This window comes from Paroedura picta, chromosome 16, assembly GCF_049243985.1.
Source record: "Paroedura picta isolate Pp20150507F chromosome 16, Ppicta_v3.0, whole genome shotgun sequence".
Lineage (NCBI taxonomy): Eukaryota > Metazoa > Chordata > Lepidosauria > Squamata > Gekkonidae > Paroedura > Paroedura picta.
The window spans coordinates 2,305,245-2,318,503 of record NC_135384.1 but is presented as its reverse complement, the minus strand read 5'-3'; the positions used below and the strand labels follow the sequence as shown (position 1 = coordinate 2,318,503).

The window sequence follows — 13,259 nt, the reverse complement described above, 5'->3', positions numbered from 1 at the left end:
CCTTAGAAGCAGATTTTCCTGTTCTGCACAGGAAAATCCAGCTGCAAATGCACATTTAAAGCGCAGTATTCTCCATGTGCAGAATGAGTCCAGGTGCCAGTTGGAAGGAAAATCCCCTAAGAGTAGCAATTTCCACAACGACGGGATAGCATCAGAAAGGAAAAGGATGCCCGAGCCCTGACCTCTCTATCACGCTGTCTCACTCTCATCCCCTCTGAGGCTAAGAGACGAATGCCATTCAGTGTACTGGACTCTTGATTTGGAAGGTCTTGAGTTCAAATCTTGGGCTCTGCTGCGCATGGTAGGGAAACACGATAGGGATATCTCTCATGGCGTTGGTCGTGCATGAGGAAAGGACGGCCAAGTATTTCAAGGGCAAATGGTCATGCGGTGTCTGTCCCCTCCCCCAGGACTTGCCATTCTGTGCCAGACACTGGGTGCCAACCCGGCTTTCACCAGCACCCTCCGCCATCTCGACCTAAGCAAGAATCCGGGGCTGTTAGGGACCGAGGAAGCCAACGTGAGTGGCAGCTGCATTAGGACTTTGAGCCTCCAGTTCCTTTTGGGATTACGATACAGCGTGGTGGGTGGATGCCACAAAATGGCCACCACAGGAGGCGGAGCCAGCCGCAAAATGGCTGCCGCAGCTGATCTTCATTGACACAGTGAAGATCCTTGTGCTGAGGTGGCAGTAATATTTTAAAAATCTGCACAGCCCATCAGCTCTCCAGTGGCCAGTCAGAAGCCTGGTAGGGCAGAAGATCCACCCAGCCCCACCCATTCCCTAAAGACACCAGGGAAGGTGTCGGCAAACACTACGATGCCCATGGGCACCCTGTTGGGGACCCCTAGTTTAGGACAAAGGTCTGTGTGCCAGGTCCCACGGGAATTTTGCTGCAGGCGACAGTGGCATCTCTGGGCAGGAGTTGGGTTGGCCGTTGACAGGTCATGAGAGATCCTGCGTAATTTTATGGAAAAATGGTCCCCCAGAGCTGCTTGGCCCTCGAGGCCTGAGGTTGCCCCTGGGCCCTGCCTGGCCCCACGGCTGACCCCTCTGTCTCCTTCCCCTTTCACCCGCAGGGCTTCTATTCCTTCCTGGCTCAGCCCAACGCCCTGGTTCACTTGGATTTGTCCTCCACAGACTGTGCAGTGGATGCAGTAAGGTTTTAAGAGGAGGGGTGTGGGAGGGGGCTATTGCGGGTTGTTGCTGAACTGGGCAGGGGGCTGGACCCCCGTTGACCTCTTGGCATATGGGGCCTCTTGTCTCTTCTCTCCCTCCAGCTGTTCGGGGCACTCCTGCACGGCTGCTGCCCGCGGCTTAGCTACCTCAACCTCGCCCGAAACACCTTCTCCCACCGGTAAGGCACTGGTCTCGCCGGCACTTTTGGTAGGGCAGGGATTGCTGCCCCCTTTCCCACGGGTGACGATGTGGAGGTGAAGAGAGAGGCGTGGGGGGGGGGTCTTGTGAGACAGGACCCCCGTCCTGGCCCTCGAGAAAGGGTGCCTCAGTTCTGGTCTCCGTCTCCTCCTGCAGGAAAGGAAAGGGGATGCAGCCCTCCCTCAAGCAGTTCTTCTGCAGTGCCTACTCCCTCAGCTACGTCAACCTCTCGGGCATCAAAATGCCCGTGGAGGCATTAAGGTGAGTCGTGTGCAGCAGGGCTGGGGTTTATTGCAGACCACGGAAAGCCACCCAGGATATTTCAGGAGGGTTTCTAGCAGGGGGGAAGCCAGGCCAGGGGAGGAAGGCATGAGATGGGGTGAGGGTGGGAAGTCTCCTGGATGAAGTCCAGAGTTGGCAAATTCCTGGCTTCGCTCCGTGAAGAAAATAACAGGCTGGATCTGACTCTCCCGGACATTTTCCCTTCGGGGCAGCCTGCCTGAGGCGGCATGGTTCTGCCGGGCGCAAGTTTAGCTTCCGGCTGTCAAAACCTTTGCAAAATAAACATGAAAATTCAAGGGCTGTCCGACCGAGAATCCCAGGGCAGCTTGGCAAGGGGACGGGGTTTGCATTCGTAGTTTTGGGCATTTGCTGCCCTCTGCTGGGTAATGCCAGCTCCGTCTCCGACCGAGGTAGAAAGCCCACGAGGAAGGCTGAATTCTTGTTTATTTTTTCTTTGAAGGACAGAGATCCTGCTTTCCCCAGCCATTCAGGGCCATTTCAAGCGTAGGAGCAGGTTCACGGATCGACCTGGTCCAGGGGTTTTACACACTCCTCCTTTTTCTCATTCTCCTCACGCAGGTCTCTTTTCCAAGGTTTGTCTGCCAACACGCACCTCAGCGAGCTTCACTTGGACTTGAGCGGGTGTGAGGTAATCAGAGCCGTGCCTGTGTCCTTCCGTCCGTCCACGTTGATGTCCACCTAAGCATGCAGGAGGGGCACATTCTGTCATCCAGTTCCCGTCATGGCCATCCCAGTTGCCTCATAAGATGGCCTCTACCTGGTAGTAACTTGGCACGGCGGCCATTTTGAATCAGCTCCTCACAGACAAGATGGAGACTTTCTAGGTTGCTGCTAATTGTAAATGTCCAGCGGTACCACAGAGGCCGGTCAAACAATGGCTCAGTGAGCCGTTCTACGCAGAGAAGAAACTGTTTCAAGAGACCCCCCCATGTGGTTTCAAGAGACTCCCCCATAGATCACCCTCTCTCTCATACATTTAGGCTGCATTGACACACAGCTGTTTCGTGGTGCTATTTGCATTCAATTGCAGCTGGATTTTCCAGTTGGGGCTGGACAGTCAGGAGGTGTCTCCTTGCCCCCTCTTATCTCCTTGACTCCTTCCCTGCAATTTGCATCTCCTTGTATTGCTCAGCAGAGAGATTTTTAACTCGAATCTCTGTTGGCACTCGGAGCAAATTTGCACAGGGTGCTTCAGGCAAAACTTTCTTAGGCATCACATTTGTGATGTTCACCTGGTCTTTCTTCTTCTTCTTCTTCTTCTTCTTCTTCTTCTTCTTCTTCTTCTTCTTCTTCTTCTTCTTCTTCTTCTTCTTCTTCTTCTTCTACTATCATCATTATTACTATTACTATTATTATTTATTGCATTTGTACACTGCCCCTCTCAGGCTTGTCTCAGGGTGGTGAACATCACCGTATCCTAAATACGGCCTTTGAACTATAAAACTGTTGGTTCCGTTTTAAGAGACACTTAAATATCTGCCAGCACCATGATGCGGCATTCATTTCTGGCACGGCCATCATGGGACGTGTGTGAGAGAGAAGATGAGGAGAAGGGGAGGGTTTGCGGGCTGAGGCATTTCCCTCGCCCACCAGACTGAGGACCAAGGGGCCTCTTTCCTCGTCCCTCACGGCCCTCCCCCCTTCGTGTCCCTTCCCTCTCTCCCCTTAGCTGCGGTCCCCCCGGGGCCCAGGTGCTTCAAGAGCAACTCCCCGGCATCAGCGCCTTGAGCAGTCTGGACCTTTCGGACAACGGTGAGTCTGCATCTCCCGTGTTGGCACCCCTCGGCTTCTGTCCTGGCGTCGCCCTCTTGGCTGAGGCGGTCTTCTGTCCCCCCCCTCCCCCAGGCTTCGATGTGGACTTGCTGACCCTGGTGCCGGCTCTGGGCAAGAACAAGTCGCTGAAGCACCTCTGGCTGGGCAAGAACTTCAACGTCAAGTCCCGGTGGGTTGGCCCCGTCCCGGGTTCGGTGGTCACGAACAATCCCAACTACGATCACCCCAGTTATCTCGCATTCCCAAGGGCAATCAATGCAAGCCGTTCTCTCTCTTCCCAGGACCTTGGAGGAAATACTGCAGAAGATCGTGCAGCTCATTCAAGAGGAAGACTGCGTAAGTCTTTTGCAACGTGGCGTGGGGTTGTGTTGGATGCGCAGGGAGGGGAGGGAGGGAAGTCGTGCTATGTCGAGAGCCCTTGTGGTGTCACGGTTAAGAGTGGCAGACTCTAGTGTGGAGAACTGGGTTGGATTCCCCACTCCACTTCCAACCAGCCAGGGGACCATGAGTCAATCACAGTTCTTTTAGAGCTGATCTTACAGAGCAGTTCCCCCAGAACTCTCTCAGAACCTACCTCACGGAGTATTTGTTGTGGGGAGAGGAAGGGAAAGGTGTTTGTAAGCCGCTTTGGGGCTCCCTCGAGTAGTGAAAGGCAGGGTATTAAAAAAACAGCTCCTCTTCTTATACAGTCAGGGTTGAGGTTTGTCTGCAGGGTCCAGACAGCAGTGAGTCTGCAGGCCCTGCCCAGGATCTCGAACCCAGACTCGATCCCCTGTCCTGTCCCCCCCCCCCCCCCAAGTCCCTGCAGTCTTTCTCGGTGGCCGACTCCCGCCTGAAAACCCGCACCAGCATCCTCATCAATGCTCTGGGCAGCAACACTTGCCTGACCAAGGTGGACCTCAGTGGCAACGGCATGGAAGACATCGGAGCCAAGATGCTGTCCAAAGCCCTGCAGATCAACAGCACACTAAGGTGAGGGGGCCCACCCTTCCCCCAACAGACCTTCTCGGGAATATACTTGCCCAGGGCCCAAATTATGGGGCGAGGGCGCCAAGTGGGCCCTCACAAAAGGCAGAGGGGTCGGGGCCCCCGGGGGCTCAAGGGCCCTATTTCCCTCTGGCGTCATCTCCCAGAAGCTTTGTGGCGAGGACGGCACAGCGGTGGTGAACGTAGCCCTGCTGACTGCCGCTTGAGGGGCCGCCGGGACGTGCCCCTGGCTGAGAGCTCCCGAGCCAGTGAATGGCAACGAGTCTCTTTCTGCTTCCTAGGAGCATCTCTTGGGACAGGAACAACACAACGGCCCAAGGCTTCCAGGACATCGCTCGGGCTCTGGAGAAGTGAGTGACGGGAGTTCAGGGAAAGGAGAAAAGGCGCCAGTGAAACTTCCGAGTTTCTCGGCAACAAAGACTGACAACGTTAACCCAAAGATGATAGCCGAATGACTTACCGTAGATACTTGAGAATGAGACAACTTTTTCAGCATGTTTTATTAAAGCTGAAAAAGCCCCCCTGGGCTTATTCTCGAGGGAGGGTCCCCAATTCCCTGTTATTGTTGATATTGTGGTGAAATTAGGTGCCTTGGCTAAAATTCGGGTCGGTTGATGCTGGAGTCTGGAGTCTTTGGGAGGTGGTGGAAATTTTTGGAAATTTTTAAACAGAGGCTGGATAGTCATCTGACAGAGAGGCTGATTCTGTGAAGGTTCAAGGGGGGTGGCAGGTGACAGTGGAGGAGCGAGAGGGTTGTGGGTGTCCTGCCTAGTGCAGGGGGTTGGACTAGATGACCCAGGAGGTCCCTTCCCACTCTGTGATTCTAATCTTCTCTGTTGTCTTTGAGGCGGCCTCTCCTTTCTGCTTCTTCCCCTCCAGCAACTACACCATCAAGTTCATGTCCTTCCCCATGAGCGACATCACGGCAGCCTACCGCAACTCTCCCGAGCGGACGGACGAAGTGTGGCAAAAGGTGAGTCCCCCCCCAAGCCCCTCCACACACACTCACCCCAATTCTGCTTACCCAAAGATCACCTCCCCGTGTCTTCTCTGCCTTCCTCCTCCTCCTCCTCCTCAGATCCAGTGGTGCCTCCTCCGGAACAACCACTCTCAGAAGTACCCGCAGGATCAAGCCTTCCGCCTCCACCAAGGGATTGTCACCAATAGCGCCGAGCAAGTAAAAGTTCCCATCTCCCTGTACACCCCCTTCTGCATCTCCCCTTCCCAATGCCGCGGCATCACACAGGCTCCAGAAATGGAAACGGGATGCAGAATGAGGCAGGATCAGGGGGATTTGCCGGCCCGAGGCAGGGCGATGGGGAGCCCAGGACGTGCCTGGCCGCTGGGGCAGGGGTTAATGGCCTGGTGTCCCTCCTCTCCCCAGATGATGAGCCGCCTGTGCGTGAAAGTCCAGGAAGAAGTCCGAGTGCTGCGAAGCTGCTCTGGCGACACTGTCCAGGAGGAGGTGCTGTACGCGCGGGAGCTCATGAAGGAAGCCAAGAATTCACGGGCGGTGAGGCAGCCATCTTGTTTTCGATGGCTCGGCATGATTCTACCCTCAGGACAGTTTCCTTCTGCCTGTCGACCTCTGAGATCGTTTAGATTGAGCGGAGACAATCTATCTGGAAACGTGTCTGCTCACCAACCAACAGGAACCTCCACAGGACAGCTGGAAAGTTTGTGGGAAGTTCATGGTGGTTGGCCTACCGTGAATTTCACTTTGCAGGCCCGAGTTGGACAAAAATTAACCACAAACTTTCATTCATGAGCCAGTTCGTGCCTACCCCTAACTAAGCCATAATTCGATACCGTAGCCAGGAGGCAAGATCAGGGAAAGGAAGGCCTCTATGGCCAGAGGGACTGGCTGGCCCCTGTGTGAGACAGGAGGCTGGACTAGGTGGATCCCTGGTTTGATCCTTCAGGGCTCTTCTGATGTTCTTACGACTGGTTGGCCCCTGTGTGAGACTGGATGCTGGACTAGACAGACTGCTGGTATGGTCCACCAGGCCTCTTCTTATGTTCAGCGTCCACTTAACTTAACCCCCGTCTTCTGCTCACTTCCTCAGCTCTTCCCCAGTCTGTATGAGCTGGGGCACATATTAGCCAGTGATGGGCCAGTCCGGCACAAGCTGGAGTCCGTTGCCAGCGAGGTCTCAAAGGCCGTGGACAAAGAGCTGCAGGTAACTTGAGGGGCGGGCGCCCCCTGACCCTCCTTCAAGTCAAGACGCAGCTCTGGTTGGGAACACTGAGGACAAACCCACCCCCGTGTGCCTCTCCCGCCCTCCCCTGCAGGTCATCCTGGACTCTATGGTAGCCCTGACCCAGGAGCTGTGCCCGCACGCTGTCCAGGCTGCCGAAGAGCATAACAAGATGTTGGCGGCCGTTTCAGAGCGGGTCACCGTCCCCCGAAACTTCATCCGGGGAGCTCTGCTGGAGCAGGCCGGCCAGGATATTCAGAACAAGCTCAAGTGAGAAGCGGCCGGGTGCGGAGGGGAGGGTGGGCAGGGAGGAGGGCCTGGGCAGAGAGGGGAACCGTGGAGCAAGGTCAGCCCTGGAGGAGGCTACCTTGGGCAGGGCTCAGGGCTGCGGAAGAAGGGTCCTTTGCGGGGGCAAAGGCCGCAGGTCACGATGGGGGGATTTATGTCTGCTTAACCTCTGACCTCTTGGCTTCTGACCCCTGCCCAGCGAGGTGAAGCTGTCCGTGGTGACGTATCTGACCAACACCATTGTGGAAGAACTGCTGCAGGAGCTCTACCACACCCACAAGGACCTGGTGAGAAACCTCCCCAAGCAGCCGAAAGTTCAGGATCCTGGGATTTGGTTTCACCTTATTTTGGGGCTTTGAGCCGTGTCTTTCTCCAGGAACAAAACAAACAAGTAAAGTTACCAAGGGAACATCCCCCCCCCCTCCCCTGCAATGTGGATTCACATCGTCCCTGAGTGAATTTGACGGCCACACAACCAAAGTTAGCCAAGTGGGTGTGGTTGTCTCACGTGCCAAACTGGGCTGCTGCCCCTTATCATTATGGAAATGAATTCGAAACCCCCATGAGATTCCTTCAGGATGAAATTGTAGAATCACGGATTTGGAAGAGACCACCAAGGTCATCTAGGCCAATGCAGAAAACTCTCTGCTACCTGCCCACCCTCTGTGACCCCAATTCCATGCCCAAATGATGCCCCCCCCCCAGCATTTCCCCGGGCAGTCAAGAAAGGGCCTCAAGAGCCAAGAAACATCCAGAGAAGAACCCCCCCCCTTTCTAGGCTGAGATTGGGGTGGGGGGATGTCTTTTAACCATTAGCCTTGCATCTGTCCCTGGGCTTCCTTCGTTCTTATTCTTGGGCATGTCCCCCACCCCAAATTCCCATGCCCCCAGTGCTTCGTCAACCCTTCTCTCTCCTGCCCGCCCCCCAACCTCAGGCCCAGCACATCATCCACCTCCGCCGTCTTTCCGGGGGTCAAGAGAACGCGGCCTTCCCAGAGACCCTTGGGAAGCCCCGCCTCCGTGACCACGAGGAGACCACCGACGACGAACTCGGCTCCAGCATCGTAAGTGTTTGTCGTTTGTCCGAGGTGCGGAATACGTCCCGGGGAGATCCGGCAGGCTGAAGTTCCGTGCTGTCCGAGGAGGGGCCTTCTGACCTCTCTCCTGTCTCCCGCAGGACACCATGGCCATCAAGAGGCGGAAGAACTGCCGGAGGATACGCCCCGTCTCTGCCTTTATCAGTGAGTCAAAATCCCGGTCCTTCCGAGCCGGTTTCCCACCTCCTCTCCGCCTTGCTCTGGGCAAAGTCGATCCCTCCGCAATGAGCCGGCTCCCCAGCTCAAAGGAACCGAGATCATTCCGGGGGCAGATTGTTTGTTTCTGTGCTGGGATCCGCCTGTTCGTGGTAGGATGCCACGAACGGTCTCTGCTGGCCTCACGGACGCGCTTGCTTCCTCTTATAGGTGGCTCGGAACAGGATGGCGAACTGAGCATCCCCAGCATGGACTCCCCTTTGGGCTGGATCTCCCTGGCCAGCGGGAGCCAGTACTCCCGGTCCTGCAGCACGTCTTTCGAGGGGCTCTCCGACTTGCCGACCGAGGGCATCCGGCTGGAGCACCACACCCGGAGCAGGCCCCGACCCCCCCGCACGGCCCCCCACCAGAACTTCCGCTCCAGCGTGAGGGCCGCCAATACGGGCTTTCTGTCTGGCTCGCCTCTGCCCCTTTTCTCCCTTTTTTTTCTGCTCAGTTTGGGGTTGGGTGTACAGGAAGGGCGGCTGCAACGCTGTCACGTGGAATTTATTTTTTATTGTTTTCAGGTTGCGCAGCAAAAAAATCATCCCGCAGACCAAATGCCAAAACGTGTCCCATGACCATGTGGAAGCTGCATTCTCAGTCTCCTTCCCTCTTTGCTCCCCTGCAGTACTGCTGCTATGGGGGTAAAATTAATCGGCTGGCCTCTCTTTCCCCCTCAGAACCGAATACTGGCGTCTATCGAGTCCCGGGAGCAAGAGAACGGATCGGTGCCGCGGCTGGATGAGGGCCTGGATGAATTTTTTAACAGGAGGGTCCTTGCCGACAACACCAAGTAAGCCAAGATGCATTGCTCAGAACCGCACTGAGTTTGTTCGCCAACATGGGGTGGGGGTTGAGGAGCGTCAGACTCCAATCTGGAGGACCAGGCTCAATTCCCCGCACCTCCACACGCAGCCAGCTGGGCGACCTTGGAGCTGCTCTCTGAGAGCTGTTCTCACAGAGCAGTTCTCTTTGTGCTCTCTCAGCCCCACTGACATTGCAGGGAGCAAAAGGGAAAGCTGTGTGTAAGTGGGGTATAAAAAAACATCTCTTCTTAAATTGCTTGGATGGCCTGTAGGGTTACCAGCTCTGTGTTGGGAAATTCCTGCAGGTTTCTGGGTGGGACCCTTTGGAGGGCCACAGAATTTGCCCTCCAAAGCTGCCAGTCTCGTGGGGAACGGATCCTTGTAGGTTGTGATTCTGGGAGGTCTCCGGGCCTCACTTTGCAGTGGACAGGGTGGTCGTGGATGAGGTGAGGCAACATCCCTGGAGAAACATTAAAAAGAAGAACAAAGCCTTGGCTATTTACAGGAAGTTGTGGCCGCAGAAGTCCTGATGATTCCTAGAGATACCCAGGAGTGGTAAGGGTAGCTCTGGCCTTTGTAACCTCGCTCCTGTCACTGGTGTTGTTGTGGCTCCCAAGAACTGGACATGTGCCGTGCTCCTTAGCTGCATCCTTCCCTCTCACCTCTTTCCCTGCAGCTATTCCAGGACGCTGAAGAGTTGTGGAGTGAGGCCTGGCCCTTCTGACCCCCTTCCGCCTCTGCAAAAGAAGAGGAGGAGGGGCCTCTTCCATTTCCGGAGGCATCGCAGCGTCAAGGGGGAGCGGGACCCTGACGATCTGCCCCCGAGCCCTCCCCCGCCACCCTTGGGTGGGGACGAACAGAAGCCCCTGCCTCGCTCTGAGGAAGAAAGGAAGCTAGGACAGGATGCCCTTGGCATGGCCGTGGCTCTCCTGGGAATGGGGACCACAGGCCCTGGAAGCGGGGTGAGAGGTCTGCCAGGCAGAGTGAGGCAGGTAAGGGCTGCTTTGCTGCAGGAAACTGGGCAGAGGGACACGCAGGAGAAGGCCTGTTTTTTAAACGCAGTGTCTTTCCCCACCCGCGTTGATCTAGGGCTCCAATCATGACACGGAGTGGGCAGAGCCGGACTCCAAAGGGACGGAACTCTTGCTGCCCTCCAGGGTCCAAGGGGTGGCACTGCCCGGGATGGGGCGTGCAAAGGGGTGGAGCCTGGACGCGAAGCTGGAGGTAATTCGTGGCCTAGGGGGGAGGCGTGGCTCTGGGGGGCAAAGTTGGCGGGGCTTCCCTTTCCACACCTAGGACTGACTTGCTTTGCTGGCTTTTTCTAGAGCGTGGACTTGGAACGAGGAGGGAGCACACGGGATCGGCACAGAAGACGCTCCTCGGACGACTCAGGTTATAGCGCCCCCCTGTCGATCTTTGCATAAGTCTTGATCCTTCCCCCAAGTTTCCCAAGATCACCTTAATCTCTTCTGTGTGGTTTTTGGAAATATTTGGTCTCTCGATCCTGGAATGGAATGTAATGCATATTTTTGCTGTCCACCAAGTATGGGCATTTTAAAAATTCAGATTTTTGCAATTTTAAAACCCAATTTTCGGCATCAGATTAAAATCTAAAGACACGAGCCAGCCAAATTCTGATTAGGTTCATGGAGACTTAATCTATAATCCTGCTGAGATCTCCTCTGTTTAAGTATGCTTAAAGATGTCTTAATCTCTGGTCGAAATCAATGGGATTTGAACATGCCAAGTGTTGCCTGTATCATGGCCCCTGATTTCTAACATCTCGCCCCTAAAAATTGTTAAATCAATCATGTCAACTATTTGATTTGTCAAATTCAGTATTTTACAATTTCTCCCCTCTGCCCCGCCAAACCACCCCAAAACCAACCATCACTGAGAATATTCTAAGCATACAAAAACACAAAAAAATAGAACTTTTTTGAACAATCCTAATTGGTCTCTCCTTTGCTTCAAAGTTTGAACCCCAGGGGTGACTTTGGGCAACCTGAAAACTTTGAGCCCTTGACCTCCCCCCCCCCCCCCCCCGTAAATGGTTACCAAGCAGATGAACAAGAGGTCTCAAGAGGTCAACAAGATTTTCGGGGCACGGACTTTCGAGAACCAAAGGGGTGGGGAAGGCAGCTTTGATTCTCGAAAACTACAACTCCGAAAATACCGTGGATTTCTGTGGACTCAGATCTGGGCGTCCCACTGCAGCCCAGGATGGCTGCCCTCCCACGTTGGTCGGTCTGTCTGCAGCCTTGGTCTCCAGCGTCTCTGACACTGTTGGCTCTCGTCCTTTTAAACCACGCAGGACAAGGCGGGTGGAGACCCCATCCCCCCTCCCAGAGCACCAAGCCGAGTTTCGCCACCATCCGTCGGGCTGAAGCCACCTGGGACATCGGTGAGTCCGGGCCGGGCAGGTTCCTCGCCGTGGCTCTCTCCTTTGGCTGCTCTTTCACGGTTTTAGTTGCAGCTGCTAGGTAGGGTGCTGTGGCCTGGATGGGCCTGGTTTGCCCAGCCTTGCCAGGTCTCAGAAACTAAGTAGGGTCTGTCCTGTTTAGTATTGGGAAGGGAGACCCCCCCCTGGGATGTCTGGGGTCACTAGGCAGAGATGGGCTATGGCAAACCTCCTCTGAGCATCCCTTTCCTTGAAAGCCCTAGAGTTGTCATAGGTTGCTTGTGACATGACAATTATTTCCACCACCACCACTGTTAGTCAGGGCAGCTCAGCAGAGCCTCCGTGTGCAAGGGCATTGTACCTTTGAATGCCAATTACTGGGAATAAATGAGGATGCAGAATGTGCATCATGTTCCGAGCTTCCCGAAGCTGTCTGGATGACGGTCCAGCAAAGAGTTCCAGGGTTTCTCTGCCGACGATGTCGATTGTCGGCTTGGCAGGGCCGAGGGTGGATGCTAAAAAGATATCTGGCCTATATTCACGAAGGCATTTGATTATTTCTGCTTACCGAACAGTCCCAATTACTGATTTTAATGAGTGGGTTTTATGTTATCGCGGGCCTTATGTATTTTGACCTTGTGAGTTGCTGTGAGCTCCTATAAGGTAGAGAAAGGCAGCTAAAGGGATGGCTAAAACGAATAGGGCATTAAATAAATTAACAGGTCATGAGCACACACCCCATCACCGTCTGCTTGAGCCTACTTCCTACGGGGCGGGGTGTGACTTCTCTCTCCTTGTGCTCCCCCCCCCCATGCCTGCAGCGGAAGAGAGCTCCCCACGGGAAACCCGAGGAAGCCAGCCGGAGCAAGAGACCCCCCCAGAAGGAAGGCCGAGTGGGGGAGATGAAAGCAGGGGCTTGCCCCCTCCCTGCTCCGAGAAGGAGAGTCTGACGGCTACGGTGAAGGTAAGCGGGTGGACCCGGCGGGTCAGGCTACGACTCACTTTGGGTGCAGAAGGTCCCAGGTATAGTCCCCGGCATTTCCGGTGTAGAGGATCGGGACCCAGCGGTGAACTGACCTTTCTTAACGAGCAAGATGCTGCCCATCAGAGGCCACGATTCAGGCAGAGTTCAGCACCTTTAAATCGCATTGATTCGGACAGGAGAGATTACAGCATGTTCTGAGCATGCTTAACCAGGGGGGGATTAAAAGATGATTAAAGATTAAGTCTCCCGTGGGGGTCCTGGAACGCGGCTGCCGGTCAGAGTCGACGAGACTGACCTTGAGCAACCCAACAAAGGGGTCTGACTCGGGAGAAAGCTGGTTCCGGTGAAGCTAGGAGATTTGTTTTTTGGGTGGGCGGGAGAGATTCGGGGAGCAAGAACAATGTCGTGGGCCACAGCAAGTCGTCCAGACAAAGTGAAAAATGCATGACTGTCCCGAGCTCACCCAGCGTGGCAGAGCTGGGATTCAAACTCGTGTTTCCCCGATCCTGGCCCAGGGCTTGCACCACGCGGCCCCGCTGGCTCTCCTGCATAGTTTCCTGAGAGCTCTAGGAGGGAGCATTCGGGTCCCCCCTGCCTACCTTGTGTCCCCTCCCCTTTGCAGCAATTCAGGGAACCCTTGACCGCACCAAGGCCTCCCAAACCGGTCGCCCTCCCCCGGGGCCGGAAGCCCCCCAGCCAGCCCGAGAGGAGCCGGAGCAACGAGGAAGCAGGCCTAGCCGGAGGGGCTGCCCCGGAAGACACACGTACGTCACCCCCCATGGCCCGGCCCCGCCGCAGGCCCGAAGGACCGGAGAACAAAGGTGACGTGAGACTGGACAGGGATG

The 13,259-nt window shown here is 55.4% G+C and overlaps 1 protein-coding gene across 1 annotated transcript in view; it reads left to right on the top strand.

Moving 5' to 3' along the window:
* Positions 1-13,259, top strand: part of CARMIL3 (capping protein regulator and myosin 1 linker 3) — a 40,097-nt gene that overhangs the window by 25,295 nt on the left and 1,543 nt on the right. Inside the window, exons 13-38 of the mRNA XM_077315963.1 lie at positions 411-520; positions 1,081-1,158; positions 1,282-1,358; positions 1,535-1,639; positions 2,240-2,329; positions 3,351-3,433; positions 3,527-3,623; positions 3,736-3,790; positions 4,254-4,426; positions 4,723-4,791; positions 5,321-5,414; positions 5,520-5,618; positions 5,826-5,954; positions 6,508-6,621; positions 6,734-6,909; positions 7,127-7,214; positions 7,863-7,991; positions 8,105-8,168; positions 8,391-8,622; positions 8,932-9,015; positions 9,705-10,020; positions 10,118-10,252; positions 10,354-10,420; positions 11,343-11,432; positions 12,251-12,393; positions 13,037-13,235. Coding sequence (XP_077172078.1) covers positions 411-520; positions 1,081-1,158; positions 1,282-1,358; positions 1,535-1,639; positions 2,240-2,329; positions 3,351-3,433; positions 3,527-3,623; positions 3,736-3,790; positions 4,254-4,426; positions 4,723-4,791; positions 5,321-5,414; positions 5,520-5,618; positions 5,826-5,954; positions 6,508-6,621; positions 6,734-6,909; positions 7,127-7,214; positions 7,863-7,991; positions 8,105-8,168; positions 8,391-8,622; positions 8,932-9,015; positions 9,705-10,020; positions 10,118-10,252; positions 10,354-10,420; positions 11,343-11,432; positions 12,251-12,393; positions 13,037-13,235 — 3,096 coding nt within the window. The remainder of the gene's footprint in view (positions 1-410; positions 521-1,080; positions 1,159-1,281; positions 1,359-1,534; positions 1,640-2,239; positions 2,330-3,350; positions 3,434-3,526; positions 3,624-3,735; positions 3,791-4,253; positions 4,427-4,722; positions 4,792-5,320; positions 5,415-5,519; positions 5,619-5,825; positions 5,955-6,507; positions 6,622-6,733; positions 6,910-7,126; positions 7,215-7,862; positions 7,992-8,104; positions 8,169-8,390; positions 8,623-8,931; positions 9,016-9,704; positions 10,021-10,117; positions 10,253-10,353; positions 10,421-11,342; positions 11,433-12,250; positions 12,394-13,036; positions 13,236-13,259) is intronic.